General features: G+C 50.6%; 1 protein-coding gene across 2 annotated transcripts in view; it reads right to left on the reverse strand.

The window, feature by feature from the left end:
* The window catches only part of ZNF423 (zinc finger protein 423), a 337109-nt gene that overhangs the window by 199258 nt on the left and 117362 nt on the right, over positions 1 to 20489 (reverse strand). For both annotated transcript variants that reach the window (XM_019794103.2, XM_034672642.1), the window contains exon 3: positions 17396 to 17596. In XM_019794103.2, coding sequence (XP_019649662.1) covers positions 17396 to 17492 — 97 coding nt within the window. In that variant the 5' untranslated portion in view covers positions 17493 to 17596. The remainder of the gene's footprint in view (positions 1 to 17395; positions 17597 to 20489) is intronic.

Genomic DNA, 20489 nt, shown 5'->3' on the forward strand with positions numbered 1-20489 from the left:
ACAGGTAGCAGTTCTTTTCTCCCCACTCAGCTCAAAAGGGGGTAAACAAGAGAGGGACCTTGCCCCCAGAACAGTCTGAATGCATGCCTTAAGAACACAACTGGGAAAGATTCACACTCAGGCCCAGATAAGTCAAGGGGTGACATGTGTCGGTGCAAGGGCACACTTTTTTTTGTTCCTAAGGGGTTTGCTGCCCCTGAGAGGAACCAGAATGAGTATAAAATGAGGGCTGAAATGCCTTCCTCAGAACCATACCAACACCTGTGCTCCTACCCCAGGCTGAACTTGGACATGCTCTGGAACTCCGATCCAAGACCCATTTCATGCCTACTCTCCCAGGTAGACTATAAGTTCCCAGGGGCAGGATCTGACTCCCTTTTGGACACCTCAAGCCACAAAACTGATCCAGGCACAGTATCTGATACCAAATAAGTACTCGGGTTATAGCTGAAGGACAGGGTGGGATGGATGGAATGGAATGAGATGGTGTGGGATGGGATGGAGTGGGATGGATGGAGTGGGAAGGGATGGGGTGGGATGAGATGGGATGGATGGGATAGGATGGGGATGGGATGAATGGGATGGGGTGGGATGGATGGGATGGGATGGGATGGAATAGAACATATGGAAGATAATGGGATGCAAGAAAGGTTGGGCCCAGCAATGCCCCTTTGAGCCATGGAAAAAGTGCTCCTATAGGGAGACATGTACAAGGATGTTTACTACAGCCAACAATTAGAAACAACCTAAATGCCTATCACCAGGGACCAGTGGCATAAACCATGGTACATTCATCTATGCAATGCCACGCAGCAGTTAATAAGGAATAAGGGAGGTCTATATACCAATGTGCACAACTCTCCAAGGCATAGTATTGTGGGGGGGGGGGAATCCATTATAGAATGATAGATCCAATATGGTATCATTTACTTTTTTAATAAAAAATCAATATGACATTGTTTCTACGGATACACAGATACCATATTTCATCACATGTAAGACCCCATGGGCTGTAAAAGGCACCACTATTTTACGCACCACTAAAAAAGAAAAAGAAAAAAAAAAAAAAAAAAAGCCCTGTCAATGAAACCATGACCAGCCACTAACTGTAGGATTCATCTAGACCAGAGAAACATTAAAGTGTGTCTCGGAATCTATGAAATGCGGTATCACACAAATTTGGAGTAGAAGGTCTAGAAGTACACCAGCCAAACTCGTGACTGCAAGTTAACACGGGGTGGGGGTGGGCAGGATGGAGACTTTAGCCTTTTGCCTCTGGGACTTCTACACGTGGAATACGTTTATATGTCCGTGCTATTCAATAAACTCTAAAAATATTTTTGAAATAAAGAGTAAGGAAAGGCTCCTCTGCCCCTCACTGAGAGGTGCGGCGACGCTGATCGTGCGGATGGGTCCGTGAGTCACCACAGAGACCGGGACTTTCCAGGGCGCTAGGCCAGGGTGGGGCCCGGGAGGGTGGGCGAGCGGGACGCGCCAAGCTCTGGGAAGAGCAGAAGGAAGCGCTTCTGAAGGTCCGGTGGGGACGTGTCATGGAAAAAAAGAAACAACAGGAAGGGAATTTGATTTGGAGAAACAATTCGCAATCGACTCACAGACTCACATGAGGCTACTTGGGGGGCCCGGGGTTGCCCCCCAAAACGGCTCCTTCATCTACCCTTGCTGCTCTCCGCAGAAAATGCCTGGAAAGTCATAATGCCATCCTGAATGCATCACTCACAAGGGATCTCCTTGGACTCAAGCTTCTAATTCCGCCTTAATATCCAATTCTGCGTGTCAGGGAGAGCTGAACCTCGGCCTGCAGCAGCCGCGTCACCTTGCCCTGCGCACAAATAAAAATAGCTTTGGTGCTCAGAGCACAGGTTCCCTTGCCTTATCCTCTGGGGGTCCCGGGAGTGGTGCAGCCAGCGAATGGAAACCACGCGCAGTATAAATACATAATGAACAAAGAGGCTCTGCAGAAGCATCCTTGACCTTCCTGCTTTCCTTGACTTCTCCCCTGCCATTGTCCCCAGTGAAGCCATAAATGGAATGACACCGTTGAGGGGGGTGACGGCCACAGAGTGCCTTCCTTGCCAATTTCTCCAGTAGTTAAGCAGTAAATGGTGTTAATCGAAACGATAGCCTAGTCCATTCTCCATGTATGCAAATAGCAAAGTTTTGGCAGCTCGGGCCATGATTTGAACAGCTCTACCTGCCAAGAGCCAGGCCTCGCGGCCGACAAATCTGCTCCTCTGTTCCCATAATCTGACTCCCATAATGTGACACGAGACCGAGTCACACATTAGTACCACGTCCCGGGGAAAGAGAAAACCAAAATCCAGAAGCCCCAAGGCAACCTGACAAAGCCCCAAGCTCCAAGACAAACACGTGCCTCCAACGCCCCCAAACAGATTCCCATGGTAAAGCTTCTCCTTTTACAAACTGGGGTTCAGCTCCAGAAGTTGACCTCTCAGCAGCATCCAAGCGAGCCCCAGGGGCAGGGGTGATGCAGAGAGCACTGGTCATCAGCCCCTCCGGATATAGCAGGTCCCTGTCCCCTTCTCCGCCCTGCTCTGTGCCTCAGGAAGCTGACCAACAGGCTTCTATGCTTTGGGGCTCCTGTTAGGTTCAGTCCATGGTTCCGGCGGAGACTGGAGGGTAGGAGGAGACAGAGTCGGGGTATCTACTCTCCTGGCATGCTCCCTGGCTTGTCACAGGTCGCCTGTCACCAGGAAGTTCTCCAAAGGGGCAGCCTTCTCTGGGTTCCAGCAAAAGCCCTCCCCGTGCCCCATTAGGTTCCCCAACATCGCCAGGATGTCCCGAAAATGCTCCCCCATCCCTGGTGGCCTCCCTTCGACATACCCACCTCTGTAAAGGGCCCTTATTAAATGCTCTTCAATTACCTCATCTGAATGTGCCATCTGTTTTCTGTTGGGACCCTGACTAAGGGGGTATCTTTTAAACAATTTTTAAGTAAATGTGTCGACACAAGGTGTTTGTGAAGATGGTGATAAAAAGCCGTTCGAGGATGCAGTGTAAAATATGTCATCAGTCAGAGTGACAAGAGATTAACAAAAAAACAAAAACAAAATCAGTGATGAGGCAAGTGGCTCGTGGCAAAGGTGGTCAGAGGGCAAAGCCTCCTTCAGTACCTGCTCCCCTTCCACCCCGGACTCCCCGGACCCTTCCCTCGGGGACTCGACACATCTCCCTGCAACTCTGCCACCCCCTACATGGGGAACACAAACCACCCTGGCCGGGCCCCACGAGATGCACACATTTCCCTGGTACTCCTCAACTCCCACCCCAGGGACCTTAGGGTCTCCTCGCGCTCCCATGCGTATCCCACGGCTCGTGATGCATTTGTCCATCGACCTCTTTGTTACCTATCTCCCCCGCCGGAACAAAAGCTTCCCGAGGGCAGGGACCTGCTATATCCACCAGCTACTGGGGTGTGGCACATAGTAGGGACTTCATAAAAAACTAGAGGTCCGGCATGCAAAACATCCCTATCCCCTGCAAGAGCAGCATACACCCTCTGGTTTGATTCACGGTCCCAGGAAGCAGCTGGGAAGAAGGGTTTCTCAGGCAGGAAGGGAAGTACGTGGCTTGGTGGCATTTGAGAGGAAGTAGGCTTCTCTCCAGCCCACAGGAGACTGTCCGCAAGAATTCCTAGGCCTTAGCCATCCACGGGAGTGACAAATAGAACAGGCTAGTGCCACGTCCAACGAGTCATTCAATAAATATTCCTGAGCACCTACTATGTGCTAGGCCCTGTGTTAGGCCAGAGACAGATACAGGCATGAGAAAGATAGAGCACACCACTGTTCTCAAGAGGGTCACATTCTAATAGCAAAGCCAAAACTGCAAATCAAAAAGAAAAATGTGTGTTAGAAAGAGCTGCCAGAAAGGAAATCAAAGGGGATGATTGGATAAATGGTGAAGGAGAGTAACTCTGGCTGGAGAGTGGGGGCGTCAAAGAGGGCCTCTCTGTGCAGGGGACACTGGAGCCAAGCCCCATGAGGAAGCAAAGGAGTGATCCTTGTGAAACCCTAAAAGAGCATCCAGGTGGAGAGGAGAGGTGGAGCAAAGGCCCTGGGGCAGGACTAAGCAGTCTCAAGAGGAGGAACCCACTGGGAGTAAGAGAGGCCAGGAGAGGCAGGCCCAGGTCTGTGAAATGGATGCATTCTAAGTGCACCAGGAGAGCGGCAGAGTCAGGTTGAAGCTGCCCTGGGAACAGATGCTGAGAAGCAGCTGGAAGGCCACAGACAGATGCCAACCATCTCTCCTCTCCAGTCTCCCTACCCCCTGCCCTCCACCACCTTCTTGCCACCTCCTCACCACTCAGCTCCAGGAGATCTGGCCTTGTCACCCTCTGCCACTTGGCAGTGCTGACACACACAGCCAACCACTTGGCCAGGCCAAGACTTCTGGCATCCAGGGTGGTGGGGGGGGGCCCAGGTGTGTGTGCTCCCCCCAGGCCTGTGGCCACCCCCCCCACCTGCACAGCTGCCCCACAGTCCCAGTCTTCCCAGATGCCCCCCTCCCCAGAGCAATGATGTCATTTCCAAAGGCAGCCAAATTCTAGCCAGTCAACTCCAGAATAAAACTGTTTAACACAAAATGAAGCATTTTATAATCCCCTGTACATTTTTTCCCTGAGCTGGCAAACACAGTGTTTAAAAACACTGCCAAAACACTCAACCAATAGTTCAGCTTTATTTTAGACCAGTCCCAGAGTGAAATTTCGGATTTCCTTGCTCCTTTCCCAGTCCGGAAACCCCCCACCACCCATAACCCTCGACCTGCCCCCACCCGCACCCCCAGCCCCACCAAGCCTTTGCCACATATCACAAGAACTTGCTAACTCCCTCTCCACGGCCAGGCCAGGCCGGTCCCCTGCTGGCTGTGCTCCTTGAACCACACGCCCTAGCCAGCAGGAGATAAATTTGGTTGATTTCTCATTCTGTTTGGGGATGTTCTTTATTTTCCTGTGTTTAGTGTGTCATTTGAGGGATGCCAATCACAGGATCTCAAGGTTCAGAGGAACCTAAGCACTCAACCAGTGCGGGCCCCTTGAGTCCTGCCCCCACATCCCACTCCCTACCCCTGCTGCCATCTGATGGGTCATCTCCAGCCTTTGAAAGTCGCTTGCCCCCAGGAAGTTGCTCTTTATATGTGGGCCAAAGTGGCCGCTTGAATCAGTCTTCGTTCTGTCCCTTAGAGCACCAAGATTAATGGAGAGAGGGGTTGGGGTATCTCACCCTTACTCCCCCAGTGCTGTGAGGCACAGCTTTGACCAGAGCTCCCACTGCTCGGCCCCGTCCATCCACACATTTTTATCCAGAAGTGATAGTAAAGATACCAAGCACTGGATCACCACCATAGGGACGGAAGGCGGCCGCACTGGTGGGACTGGTCGTGCTTATCCCTACCCCTGAGGTCAGGTCACCTTCTCTGGACTCTGGTTAAATGGCATAAGCTCCTTCCCCCTTTGGGCTGATGCTGCCTCACAGCATCCACCCCCCCACACACACACCCCGTTCTTCTGCTGGCAGCACCCTGATTTCCTCTGGAAAACATCTCTGGGTCTGCTATGTGGAGCCCTCCAATCGGCCTGAGCCGAAAGCCAACATACATTCATCAGCACCAGGAGATGCAGGAAGACCGGGTTCTGAAGCCTTCGCCAGGGTCCCTGGATTTAGCTGCACCTGAAGCTAGTGCTAACTACATCTGGATTTTCTAGTTACCGCAGCCGCTAAATTCCCCTACTTGATTGAAGCAATGTAGGCTTGAGTTTTCCAGCACCAGCCACCGAGAAGCCTAACTTCCCAAACTACAAGCATGGCTTTGAGGACCGCCCCCCTCGCTGTGCTCCCCTGAACCCGCCCCGGCCCCGGTCTCTCCAGGAACATGCAGAACTGAGCTCTCGCCTCCTCGTCCTGCTTCTGCGGACACAGCCTCCGAGCACACTAACCGTTCTGGCAGGGAACCTGCTACTTGTTTTCCCCGTTCATACTGCTCACATGGGCCTTGGCCGGCACTCAGCTATACCACCGAGGGAACCAGGCGCTTCTTTAGAACAAAATAACTGCATACAGGTCAGTTTAAGAATCTCGTGGCCAAAGCCAGCAAGGGCCTAGGTGCTATAAAAGGTAAGTTCCTGAAGTCCAGAACCTACGGTCCGTTTCACTCACTACTCTATCCCCCATGTCTAAAATCATTCCAAGCTCATAGTAGGTGCTTTAAAAAGTCACCCTATAAATGAATACATACATAGCAGTGAGTGTTGTGGTTCTAAAGAACACATTTTTCTTTTGACCAGCAGTTTGCTTTCTTCTTTTGGGCAATGGGAGTTGTAGCCTAAGCAAGGGACATGGGAAGAGACCATCGATAGCTTTCAGCTCTAATAAAGGACTTGGAGAACAATACTTTCTAGTTGCCCCTTGTACCCCAAAACCAGGTCAGGATCCAGCTTGAGGCTATTCCGATCTTCACCGACCAGAATTTCTCAAAGCTTCTCGAACCTCAAATTGGAGGAAACCAAGACTGATGACTCGGGAAACACAACTGTCAGGTCTTGATGCCCAAGAGATTAAGGAATCCACATGCACCTCCAGGAGAAAGCACCAGGGCCTCTCCGAGGGGCTCTGGTCCCTGTGTATCCTGACCATCAGTGATGGGGGACAGGCAGGAGCAAGGAGGGCTGGACTGATGAAACTATAGTCTTGACGGGAAAGGGATTGACCAGAGTGCCACATAACTGGCCCTGGGTTTGCTCAGTGAGATTTTGGAGCTATTTATGTATCCACTGTGGGAAAACACTTATTACTGAAATATGTATAGAATAAAGAAAAACATCTTGTTATTGCGACTTTGGAATACTTTATCTGTCCCCCTCCTTCCCCCTGAAGCTGACGGTGGATGATGTGACTTGGGGTCACTCTGGTGACCCTGGGTCCCTCAGGAGCCGGCACAGCAGACTGATTTCATAGCTACCCCTCCACACCAGCTGGGCACCTGAGCCACTCAAGCCTCAAGGTCAGACCAACCTGATGGCTGCCCAGCCTCTCTCCAGCCTGGGTCCGAGGCCTGGACACAATGTCCCAGAGGCCCAGCAGCCAGGGGATGCCACCAGGGCATGACCTGCTTCTCCCAGAACTCAGCCCCCAAAGGGCCAAGAGGCAGAGAATCAGGGACGGGAGGGTGGGCCAGCTTCCGTTCCCACTTCCACGAAGTTTATAAGAATTCAAGCGTCCAAGTCACTCCTCCGCAAGAAGCAAACAAAGAAAAAGTCCAGTCCAAATGATGTGACGTTTGTGGGTCCAGTACCAGTCCCCTGCACTGCCTCCCAAGTATTACCAGCCACTTCCTGGGGGAAGGGGGGGCACCCAAGAAGTCACCACCTCCCTGTGTGACCTTGGACAAGTCCTAGCTCACTGAAGAGCCTGGCCCAGTCCAGGCTTTCAGACGGCCTGAGGGGCTCCAGGGCAGGCTGAGCGGGCAGGAGGAGAGATGTAGGCAGAGCTCAGATTCCGCAACACCCTGTAACAGAATGTTCTGCATTTACCGGCTTTATATACCAGCTATGTTGAGAATAAGGGTTTGAGAATAAGGTTAGAAGGCACTGAGCTAGGGGATCTTTAAGGAACCAGCCTCCCTAAAATTCTGAGACGAGATGGCTAGATCCCATCAAGAGCAAAGTGAATGGACTTGACCATCAATACTTGGCTATCCGGCATTGGATTCAACGATTGTCCTCCTCTGTATTTGCGTGCATATCACTCCTTCCTCCTACAGAAGACATCCTGGGAGCCCCCTCCCCAGTTCTCAGTCCCAGTGGTCTGTATGGAGGTGCCCCTGATTTCCACCACCCTGAGCCTCACTATTACACACATCTGTGTTGTCCCCCACGCCCCGCCCCGCCCTGTCTCAGGGACACCTGCGGGGATGAGCCTTGGTCATGGCTGCCCCACTAGGAGTCAGCCTCAGGCCTTCTGTCCTGGCGATCAGAAAGAGGCTGCTCTTTCTGGGGTGGGATCCTGGAGGCGACACCCCTGCCACTGAACACCTGGGGATGGGGTTTGTAGAGACAGCCTTGGAGCATGTCCGTGGAGGGTCATACTTGAAGCCAGCCTTACTTCTCAGTTTCTTGAGCTGATGAATCCGTTTTTTGTTTTTTTTTTTTTTGCTTGTCAGCTGGAGTTGAATATGCAGACAGCATGTTAATTGAGGACCTACTGTGTGTCAGGCAACCCAAAGGATCATGGCAACTTCACTTTCCAGCTAGATTATACATTGCTTGTTAACAGAAACATTTTCTCTCTATCTCACTCTTTCACAAACACACAGATGTGCACACACACACACACACACGCACACACACACAGCCCCAGGCTCACAGTAGGTATGGTATCACAACTTGCTAGCGCAACATGTGCCTTCTGGAAACTTCCAAGCTGAAATGGATGACAGCAGTCTGGACCCAGAAATACACATGCAACCAGCCTGAAGGCCAGCTCAGGGTTTGTCTTTTCCTCCCAGGACCTTGAGGTCCCGCTGGGTGTACATCCTGGCCCTAACAACAGGAAGCCAGTGGAAGGTTTTGCTGCTGCCAGCAAAGGAGAGGAAGCCAGGACCCAGACTGGGCCAGTCCCAGGCCAGTCCCCTTCACTCTCCCAAGGCTTTTCCAGGTCCCCTCACTGAGGCTCATCCCAGAGGGGGGTTTGCAGCCGACGCCAACCCCATGTCAGGCACCACACCTGAATTCCACTCTGGCCCACTCCCAGACACAAACAAACCCACCCTTAGGCACAATGATTCAGAAACCCATCAAGGTAGTAGAAAGAAAAGATCCTCTCCACTTTGGAGAGCCCTCAGAAACCTCAGAACACGCCCACGGACACAGTGTTTCCCATGGAAACCAAGAGACACGTGGATTCTTCCCACCTTGACCCCAGCCTTCTATATGGTTGATGTGGTGTCCAATTTTTGGAAAGATCTGCAGGCCCCACAGTGTGATAGCAGACGGCACAATGTGACCCGCTCCCCGCAATCAAGTCAAGAGGGACACATTCCACAAGCCTGCGGGCTTCACAGGAGGTAAACAATCACGCCAGCATCTGAAAAACAACTCCCCCTCGCTATAAGCATCAGGCGCGAGGGCACTGCTGTCTGAGCCCAGCGAGAACCAGGGCCCGTGCAGCCGTGCAGCCTGCCAGCTTCCCAGGCACCTTCTGTGGGGAACTCGGGGGGCACAGAGCAGGCCAGTTAGGGAAGGTTCTGATCTCACCACGGGCCAGGCAGGCCCAGACTGGCCAGTGGCTCACCCTGGCCATCTGCCTCCCTCCAAAATGGCAGCGCACTCACGACAGCACATGCAATCGGCATCCTCTCAGAGAGCTGTGGGGCACGACATCTCTGCCCATGGAACCATCTTTTATTTCTTTACGTATTTGAGAAAGAGAGAGAGCGTGCACACAAGCAGCGGTGGAGGGAGGGGCAGAGGGAGAGAGAGAATCTCCAGCACACTTCGTGCTCTGCATGGAGCCCGATGCAGGGCTCCATCTCATGACCCTGAAATCATGACCTGAGCCAAAACCGAGAGCTGGACGCTTAACCGACTGCACCACCCAGGCGCGCCTAGAAGCATCTTTTAAAGGCCCTGGGAAAGCCAGCTATTTAAAGGCCACCCAGGGCACGTCATCTTACAAGTCACAGATGCTTCTGTGAAGTGAATACCTTCTCCATTGAGTTACCTTTTATTTAAATAGACAGCTCCTACATCCCCAGCACCCAGAAGGGTCCCTACACATGGCACATGCTCAATACTTGTTCAATGAGTAAATCATCTCTTCCTTCTATAACCCCCTCTTCCGATGATTTATTAATTGAAGACCTACTATGTCCAGGCACGGTTCCTGGAGCCTTTCCTTTATAACCTCAAGCCTAAAAGCCCTTTACCCATGGCATGGCCACTGACTGCCTTATTGCTGACAGCTCTTAACTCATGGAGCCTGTGGCCTCCCTGGGGACAAGAGCAACAAACTTTTCTTGAGCACCTACTATGTGTTCTAGCTATAGGCCGAGGCTACCCTGGGGACAGAGAGGAGAACAAGATCCTTGGCATCAAGGATATATGTCCTTGGGGCGCCTGGGTGGCACAGCGGTTAAGCATCTGCCTTCGGCTCAGGGCGTGATCCCGGCGTTACGGGATCGAGCCCCACATCAGGCTCCTGTGCTATGAGCCTGCTTCTTCCTCTCCCACTCCCCCTGCTTGTGTTCCCTCTCTCGCTGGCTGTCTCTATCTCTGTCGAATAAATAAATAAATAAATCTTAAAAAAAAAAAAAAGGATATATGTCCTCACCAGCACAATGGGCTGGTAAACATTTTGGTCTTTGCCAATCTAGTAGGTTAAGAATGGTAGGTAGCTTCTTGTGGTTTCAATTAACAGTTCTTGGGGCGCCTGGGTGACTCAGTCAGTTAAGTGTCCAAGTCTTGATTTTGGCTCAGGTCATGATCTCAGGGTTGTGAGATGGAGCCCCACGTCGGGTTCTGCACGGAGTCCCCTTGAGATTCTCTCTCCCTCTGCCTCTGCCCCTCCTTCCACCCCTGTTCCCCCACCCCTGCTCTCACTCTGTCAAGCTCTCTCTCTCTCTCAAATGAAAAAAATTCTTTTTTTAATTTATGGTTCTCCTATTCTAAAGAAGGTTCCTTCCTCAACGTGTAAGATCTCACTAGTATATCTTTTTCTGGTTCTACTTCTGTCCTTTACACACTGGAGATATTCAAAATAGCTGGAGACCAGTGTGGCACCAACCATTCTGAGCAGGTGCTGGCCTCAGGCAGCCCAGACTTTGCCCTGCTTTCCTGCTGATTTATTGGTTATTTTCTTAGCGTTGGTAGGAGTTTCTTACACCTTAAGGAAAAATATCTTTTGCCCATGATCTGTGTCTTTGGGTTGATTTTTTGTGGTTTTGGCTATGCAGAAATGTTTTATTTTTATGTGGTTGAATATTTGCCTTTTGTTTTATGGCTTCTGGGTTTACGGTTATATTTAGAAAAGGCTTCCCCATTCCGATCCTATCATATTCTTTAAAAACCCACTTATGTTTCCTTTTCGTATTTTCAAGTTTTCTTTTTCTGTTTAGATTTCTGATCCATTTGGGATTTGTTTTGGCTTTCAGAGGAGAGGGATCCAATTTCCTTTCTCTGCGATGGCTACACATCTCCCCAGTCCCGGTTACTGAGAGATCCATCTGTGCTCCACGGAGAAGCAGTGACACCTCTCTCATACGCTACATTTCCAGCTCTGTCACGTTCCTTCCTCCTCTCTTTTCCGGGCCCTCATCTGTCCCACACCACTTAGATTCCTACGGCTTCAGAACGTGTTTTAAAATCGTTACCAGCCTTTCCCATCGCTCCTCTTGTTCAGAATTTTCCTTCCTCTCCCTGCATGCTGATCTTTCCTAATGAACTTTAGAATCGCTAGAATTTTAGAATTACTAAAACTTTAGAATCGTCTGTTTCTAAACCAGTCCCCTTGTTACTTTCCCAGGCTAACATAAAGTTAACAGGCTCATGGAGGGGAAATGGACCTATTTACGATACTGAATCTTTCCAGCCAAGAAGAAGGTTTAGTGAAGTCTCTTTTGTGTCCCTCCATCACTGATTTTGCTGGTCCGTTTGTCGTCTCCAAACATCTGAATGCGATTTCCTGGGTCTGTTGCCTGGTCTTTGTACATTCTGGGACTACGGGTGAGCAGGATCTGTCCTTGCTCTGTGTTTTCTAGCTGGATGCTGTTTACATGCAGGAAAGATCTTGATGTGGGGTATTAATTGTGCTCGAGCCCCCAGGCCTTTTGCACTGCGAGACGCCGGCTGACACCAAGGCGCAGTGCACGCTCCCCATGGGCAGAAGGAACTCGCGCCCTGCACCTGTGCACTTGGCAGTGCGCTGCCCAGAGGCTGCCCATGCCGGCGCCTCTCTGCCCAAATGGAACCGGTACGAGGGGCGCCCCAAGCAATAAGGCAGGGAGGGCCCCCACCCATGCTGTCAGAGCGAGAAAGGGCCTGAGCTGGCACACAAAGGCAAGATCCCACCAGCCGGCGGACAGGAACAAGGCTGGCAAAGGTGCCAGCCTTCACGCAGCCCCAGCCCTGTAATTAGGGCCCACAGGTCACTCTGGCCACAGCTGAACAAACCAGGGTGTAATTAACTTTCCACCCGGCTTTTTACACAGCAGCATTTCACCTTCGCCAGAAAAGGCGGGTCTGCCTTTCCGAAGGGGCTGGGGAAACACTCCTCCGGTCCCAGTCCTCAGGAAGTGGGGGGCAGCCGAAGCGGGAGCATCAAAATTAACCCACAGGGAGCTGTTTTTTTTTTTTTTTTTTTTTTTTTTTGCTGTTGGTATTTGAATAAATCCCTCTCCGTCTCCATCATTTTTTTTTTTAAGTTGAGCATTCAAAAAAGCCATGTCTGTCTGCAGTTTAGCTGGAAATCATTCACTGTCCCCAGTCTGTGTTCTCTGTGTGAGCTGTTCAGACCTCGAATCTTAGCTCGAGCTCTGTCACCTTCACCAAGATCCCCTAAAACTCTCTGAGCCTCAGCTGCCCAATGTGTAAAATGGGGATGAACCGTGAAAAATGGGATCTCCCCGCTGGGACCGTAAGGAGAACTAGGTGGGATCATTCCTTCATCCAACAAGCACGTATTAAGCATCACCGTGTGCCAGGCGCTGGGCTAACGCGTAACGGGGAACAAAACGGACACGGCTCTTATCCTCATAAAGCTCAAAAGTAGTGGGGAAGACTGGCGATAAACACACTAAAAACTACCGCAGAGGGGCCGCCTGGGGGGCTCAGTCAGTGAAGCGTCTGCCTTCGGCTCAGCTCACGATCTCCGGGTCTGCTCAGTTGCAGAGTCTGCTTCTCCCTCTCCCTCTGCCCCTCCCCACTGCTCATTCACTCTCTCTCAAATAAATAAAATCTTGCGGGAAAAAAAAAACTATTGCAGAATACCCACAGAATCTGACCCGTGTTGTGCACTGTGTCGGGGGTAGGGCTGTGGGGAGAGCAATCAGGGAGGCTGTGGCCCACGTGTGGAGCCCTGGGGAGTGGCAGGGACCCCAAGTGCTTCAAGGATGCCTCTCTGTGCCCAGTGAGGAGCCTGGTTTGCGTTGGAGATCACGGAATGGTGCCTGGAGGAAGAAACCAATGCTTGGCTCCAACCTGGTCCTGAAGACAATTTCTACTCTACAGAGCAAGTGCCTGGACAGGCCCAGAGTTAGAAACCTCAGTCTGTCTAAAGAGACTCCATCTGCCTCTCCCTACCTATGATGAAAACCCACATCACACCAGTGGTGCCTTTAGCAAAGAGGCTAGGGATCTCCAAAAGCTGTCAGGTGCTCCAGCCCTGGGGACCTGCCATGTGCCAGGACTGGCACAGTGCACAGCCCTGCTGACAGTTCTGACACGAGGAGGAGTGTCCCTACAAGAGTGGGATCTAAAGCATTACAACAGCACAGATTCAGCACCCAAATGTCCTCGGGCAGTCAGCCTCATTAATTTGGGCCAAAGCGGCAGTCAGTCTAAATCACAGAGTCTCCTTAAAAGGTAGTCTTCGTACCAGAAAGCTGTAAAACATTCCACCTGAATCCAGACTGAAGGTCCACAGCTGACCTGCTTCAATGAGCACATAAAAAATTGGAATCAGCCCCTGGGTAAATCAAACCTCTCGTACCTGCTTCCATGGTGCCCCAGGAAGTTCCCAGAGATACTTTCTAAAGCAATTGAAGTCCTCTGGGCTTCTAGAACATGATGAAAAACACCCCCTGCCACCGTTTATAGGGTCCACACGTGCTTGGCCAACACTTCACAAACTGGGTCAACGTAAACTTCAGCTCACTCCTGTTCTGACATCATTCCAGTTAGCGGGGCCCGAAGTAAGGGGGACTTTCTAACATCAGTTCAGAGAGCCGCCAAATGCTCTAGCCATTTCCTCATCCGGGGCCCGCAAATGATGCTCCATGAGGCACAGACAAGCCCATCACAGGCATCAAGTCAGCCTTTGTCCACCCTGTTGTAGAAATCCTCATCTCCTGGTGGACCGTTCTAAATTTAATATTTTTGTGGTAGAAGGACACAGGACCAGCAACCCAAGCTTTATCTGCTTGAATGCTGCTGTCTTAATAAAAGAGGGATCCCCCAAAAAAGGGGTAATGGAGAAGACCATGTCGCAGCATGGGAATCCATTCAGAAAATGTTCAGTAACAAAGGCAGAATACAAAATGGCATGTGCCCCCAACGCCAAGCCCGTACACATGTCACCCTGTGGGCCGAGTCTGGAAGAGAACAAGCTTCCGTGGGGAGCCTCCCACCACCCGAGAAAATCTCCAAACCTCAGCGACTCCCCAGATTCTGATGGAACGAGGCACTGCCCAGCCTCTCCCCAAGGGCCACAGAAAGACACGGGAAGAGCCAAGAGGTCACCCTCCTAAAGCAGTTTCAGAAAAGAACCACATTCAAAATGGTGCCCCACAAACACGCCCCCACCTCCCAGGACACACCCGCCTGGCGAGGGGTGTGCAGTCTCCACATTCCGGCGGTGACTGCCCCCAGCAGGGGATGAGTGGGGGTGAGTGTGGTTCACACCCAAGGCCTAATTCCAATTCCAGGAGGAGCAGACAGAGGGACTGACAGGTGGCACTCTCCTGAGGCCCCAAAATCTCAAAAGCAGAGAGGGCCCCGCCTTCCCTTCAAACAAGACTTGTTTGTTCCCTCAGAAACATCCGCTGAGCACCCAGAGCCTGCCCAGCCTCAGCAGAGCGTGGCCCTCTCTGAAATGGTCTTTGTCGGGCTGTTGAGATCCACCTTTCCCTCCGGGTGACAGCGTGGCCACACTGCCCACCTGCCTCATCCCTAGCACAGCGGCTGGATGACCAAGGGTGAGCATCCAGCAGCCCCCAGAGCCTGGCCTGGGAGGACTTGCTATTTACTGCATTTTTGCACCATTTCCAAGTTTCACACATCTTATGCTAAAGCCGAATACATAAAAGACTTTTTAATGAGGACAGCTCTGACTAGAGTGGGTATCAGAGCCCCCTCAGTCAGACAGGCACCAATGCCCACCCCAATAGTTCCAGAAACATCTCTGGGGACACAGTGGGAAACCACTGCAGATCAGAGAGTGTGCAGGCCGCCGAGGTAGGGACCTGCTTTGAATAATATGCACACAATTCCCAATGGGTTATCCTGTCACTGGGTAATCCTCAGAACCTAAGACCCGGGGGAAAATCACTCCTGACATTTTTCTTCCATGTCAGGGAGACTCTCCCAGACTGGGTCACACCTTTACTGGGCGGTAATGAATTTCTCAGGGATGCTATTAGGCAAGGTCGTTTCCCATACTCCTTTAAGGAATTTCTGACTCCCTTCCGTTGCTCCAGGGCTTGGGGATTCCTGGCTCCCACGTCCCTGTGGAGGTCGTTAGTGGGGTCCTGTTAGGAAGCAGGCAGGAGCGTCGGTGGCTGAAGACCCTGCAGACGGAGCTACCATGATGTCAGCCAGGCTGCAGCCATGGAGAGAAGAGAAAACCACTGGGAAAAGCAGCTGCCCGGGACCGAAGCACAATCAGCTCCTACTTCCAGCAAAGAACCCCGATATTCAGCCTCAAAGCCTCACGTTGGCCCTTCATCACCTGGAAACACCACCATTCACGAAAGTGTGGAGAGAGACAAGAGGAGCTCCTTGGTTCTGAAGAACTGAGTAATGTCGGGGATGGGGCCTCGCTCCAAGAGCCACAGAGACTCAATGCAGCATCACTTCACAGGAGTCCGAAGGGGCCCTGGGCTAATGCGAAGCGAGCCCCGCGTGTTCTCTTACACTTAGAAAATAAAGAGAATCACTTTTAATTACAAGAGCAATTCATTGATTGTTTTCCAGTCAGGGACAATATTTCATTCCCATATCATGAAGATTCCACTCATTTCTGGGCTAAATCAAGAAATACACAGGCCATCTACTGTTTTCCCAAGCACAATAAGAGTACACAGCTCAGGGTCCTGGAGAGGTCCTGGCTCAGCCACCAAATCCCTAGGTAACCTCGGTCAATCACCGCCCCCTCTCATGCCTCAGTATTTCCCCTCAGGAAATGGGGGGGTCTGAAAAGCCAACCCCATACATCCCTTCCAATTCTGATCCTAAGCTTCTAAGTTGGCCATGACCTCTGCCTGTGGTTGAAATAGCACAAATTCCAAATGACTGGGGTTTGGTTTGCTGAGCCCTCCAAAGGTCCAAAACTATAAGTGTCCTCTTGGGTCCACTGTTTTTGGTTATCTGTTTCCTGCAGAGGTTGAGAACAGGGGACTTGGTCTAAACCAAGGCTGTGCAGGTACAGCCGTCACTAGAGGGAAAGTCATAGTTCCCCTAACACTTGGCTTTCAAACTTCTTAGAAGGTACAAAAAGTAGAAGCAGCTACAGTTTTGAGTCCCAACCTGCTTCCTACCAGCAAAGTTCCCCCAAAACACAGGAGACAGGTCCCCTTTGGAATACTGGTCTAAGGTTTTAGTTCCTCTCCCCACAAACCAGCACCCGAAGCTTGCATCAACAGCCACGGTAGAGAGAGATGTCAGACCACAGATGCTCTGGACTCCCTGCTTGGGGTCTGAAAATATGTTGGCTCCTGGCGCTATAAGCATGGCTGCCACACCCCAGGCAACATACAGGCCTCCATTCTCCCACTCCATCCGCCCCACAGGACCCAGACACAGACACACATGACTCATGATGTCTTAAATCGCTCCTGTAAAACCGTGCACTTGGCCCCCTTCTCTGAGGCTGCCAGGAAACAGGAAACAGGGCTATAGTCGGGTTTGGCAGAACAGCTCCTAGCCACCCCTCTCCTCCTCAAAGAAGCAGGAGGCTGAGCACAAAGCTGGAACCAGGTCTCTTTCTGCATGGGCTCTTATTGGCCTTTGAAATTCTCCCCGTCCCATCCACACCCTGCCTCAGAGCTCACTCCTTCACGCGCCTTTCCACACTTAAGCTACTTAACTTTGCACTAACAACCTCCTCATTGCTGGGTTTCCAAAAGGCCTTGCAGAAATCCAGCGTGCAGACCCTACCCACTTAGGGCCCACATTCTAGAGATGGCAGTTTTGGGGGAAGCAGTGATGGGGTGCCTCCACCGAATCCCTGCCTGCCAGAAAGCTGTTGCTTTTATTTTTAATTTTATTTAAAAGGCGGATACAGGGTACCCAAGACACCACAATAAAATGACATTAACTGTAAAATTACATTATTAATTCTTTAATCTCACTTGAGGCTTCAAGCTGTTGCTATGTCCAATTATCCGTATAACCACCTGTCAGAATCCCGGCGCTATTTAGCATTACCTCCAGGACAGCGGTGGGCCCGGTGGTCCGTCAGGTCTGCCAGACACTCGAAGTCCTGCTGACAGTGATCGCAGGTGTAAATTGACTCATCCTCCATGTCTTCATCGTCCTCATTTCTCTCCTCTTGACTTGTCACGCTGTTCCTGTCTTCTAGCGCACGGCTGGTTTTCCGATCACACTCCGGCTCTCCTTCCAGGCCTCCTGCCAACAGGAAGAATACAGTCCACGTCAGCTGACGGGGTCTTGGGAAAGGGTTTTAAAAGAATCGCCCAGCATTTATTAAGATACATTTAATTACTCTACCTCCCAGGGTCCATTATTCTTGACACCTCTCAGTATATTAATATATGGGGTTTTTTTGTAGCGTGTGGTGCCATAATTCTCAACTAGATTCTTTAATTCTTGGTGCAAATCTTCTAGGGGGATTTCCTGTCATCCTCCCCCTGTGCATGGATGCTGGGGGTTGTGACCCATCACAGAGGTGAAAATGCCTTTGCATTTTGTCTCCTGAAAACCCAGTTCTCTTACACACTTCTCCAGAGCCTCCGTTGGCTGCTCCTAAGGCACCTAAATGTTTCGTTTCCCCCCAACGCCTTGCAATTTAAGAGCAAGGGAGATCTCTTAGCCAAGTTCACCGTCCACACAGCACGCCTCCCAATGTGGTGATGTTGACTCAGTTCTTTGCAAAGATGTCCTGATTCTGGAATCAAGGAAGCATGTGGGTTTGTAAGACCACGGATAGTCAAATCACAAGCTAAAATGCATCTGAGTCCTCACTCATGCCCTGGGATCAGCCTAGACGGTAAGAACCAGCTTTGGAATCACTCGACCAATTTCTGTAAAATAAATTACCTATTCTGCGCGTAGCACTATGCAGACAAGTGGCTAAACTGTACAGGAAAGTGCGTTAATGATCATGATAATGATGTCTTGCATTTCACGTAGTGTGCCACACACTTTTTCAAAGCCCCAATTACATATGCATAGCCCCATTTCCCAGGCTTACACATCCTAGAGTTAAGAGGGGACTCAAGCAATCATGCGGTCCTGCCCCTGCCCACAGAGAGGGGCAGGCTTGTTATTCCCATTTCATAGGTAAGGCACCTGGCATCAGGCAGGGGGACACAATCTCCCCAGCACCTGGCAGACATTTAACTCGACATCCTAACTCCTGTCTACTGCACTTCCCTGCACAGCTGGGGGAAATGGAGCACAGCCTCAATCTGAGAGATTAATAGGGCACATCAAGAACTTGTAAATCAAAGTGCAAAAAAAGCATCATAAATATAACACACAGAATATATTAGTAATCCCAATAAATGTCAGTGGATTAAACTTCCTCATTAAAATACAGAGACTCAAACTGGAAAATCCAAGTGCATGTTACGTTTTCCATGGTCTGTCCTGGAAAACAATCTACCCATCCAGTAATTAGCACTGATGTGAACTAAAGAGAGAAATCTCTGTTACATGGAAGGACATTAATGCAAACATACACGCATATGTAAAGAGGTGTGTGTGCCCACATACGTGCACACATGTATGTCACATATAACAGTGCAGTTACAGCAAAAGCCTTCAGCCCACAACCTTTAAACCCCCGAGGACTAGTTGCCAAAGCAAGAAAGAGAAACGAAGCAAAGAATGCATTCGATTCAAGGTGAAAGCCACAGTCCTATAAATATTTCAATTTAGAAACAGATCATGTTATAAGGGCTCTATTTCTCCCATCTGCACAAAACACACACTTGCAAGCACCCGACATCAAGAACCTGCGAACACAAATCAGCTCATCGGAGAGCCAGCTGCCGCCTTCCGTGGTGGGGAACGTGGCATGACACGCTGCTTGCAACTGCTCGGAGGCAGTAAAAATCAATGTTTCCATTTGTGGCCCATCAAAACATCTCTCCTCTTACCAATTAAGGGATGTACAATTTTTAGGTTCTTTTATTATCAGAACACGCCAACTCCCGGCAATACAGAAATCCCATTAAAAGCCAGGCAGCATATTTATCTCAGGAAATCTGATCGGCTGCTGCCGTGGCGACAAGAAATAGAAAGCAAAGAAATGAGAAATATCATTTGGAGCCTTCCATATTATAAGTCATCACACAACCACAGTTACACAGTCAAGCGCCCGTCTCTGAAATTCCTAGTTTACAGTCTCTTTCCTTAATAAAAAAAAAAATGTTCTGGGTGGGGGGAAGAGCCGTCGTTCCAGCTTTATCTACTCCACGAACTCCCCAGATAATAAGTCACGTTCGGCACCACGCTTGTGCTACTGTACTTAACACACAATTTAATAGACGTATTTAAATTTTCCCCTTGTTTCTTTTTTTTTTTTTTTTTTTGCCATATTTACTTGGCAGCACTTTCCATAATAGCTCATCTAATCCACTACTGGAACCACAAACATTACAATGCATTTGATCTCTTTAAATCTGGTATATCCTGTTGACTCAGGAGTAGATAAATCAGAATGTCAACTCTTGGGTTTTTATAAGGCAAAAACCCATAAAGTCATCCAAGAGTATAAATCTGTTTTAAGGAACTGTCACCTTCCCTGCCACTGTCTACTAATGGGAAGGCAAGGTGTCTGTGCACAAAGGGGCGGAGGAGGGGAGGTGAGCAAAGGTGGGGGGCTGCCCCATCTTCTGAGGTCTCAGGGGGTCACACGGCCGGCCAGCCTGCCCCTCGGGAAGCCAGAGAGGGAAGACTGGTGGCCTGAACAAGTTGCGGAGAAGGACCCCCGGAAGACCCAGTCCTGGAGGGGCCTTCTGCTGCATCAGCAAATCGGGACCTCAAAACAGGAAGCCCTCCATCCGGCTCCGGCTTTACTCCCTGCAAGGCACTTTCATTGCCTGCAGTCTCTGAACCTCACACAAGGGGAAAAGAGTAAATGGTGCTATTTTTCCATTTGCAGATGAAGAAACAGAGGCTCCAGGGGGTCATCCAAAGCCAGGCGGGGGAGTTCTGACGTTAAGCAGCACGTCCTTCCCCCAGGCCTGGGGCCTGTTGGAGCCCTAAGCTCTCCAAGGCCCGGGAGGGGAGAGTTCTGAGGGTGCCATCCCCCAGGAGCATTCTTGGGGTCTCC

The sequence above is a fragment of the Ailuropoda melanoleuca genome, chromosome 12, assembly GCF_002007445.2.
Source record: "Ailuropoda melanoleuca isolate Jingjing chromosome 12, ASM200744v2, whole genome shotgun sequence".
Taxonomy (NCBI): Eukaryota; Metazoa; Chordata; class Mammalia; order Carnivora; family Ursidae; genus Ailuropoda; species Ailuropoda melanoleuca.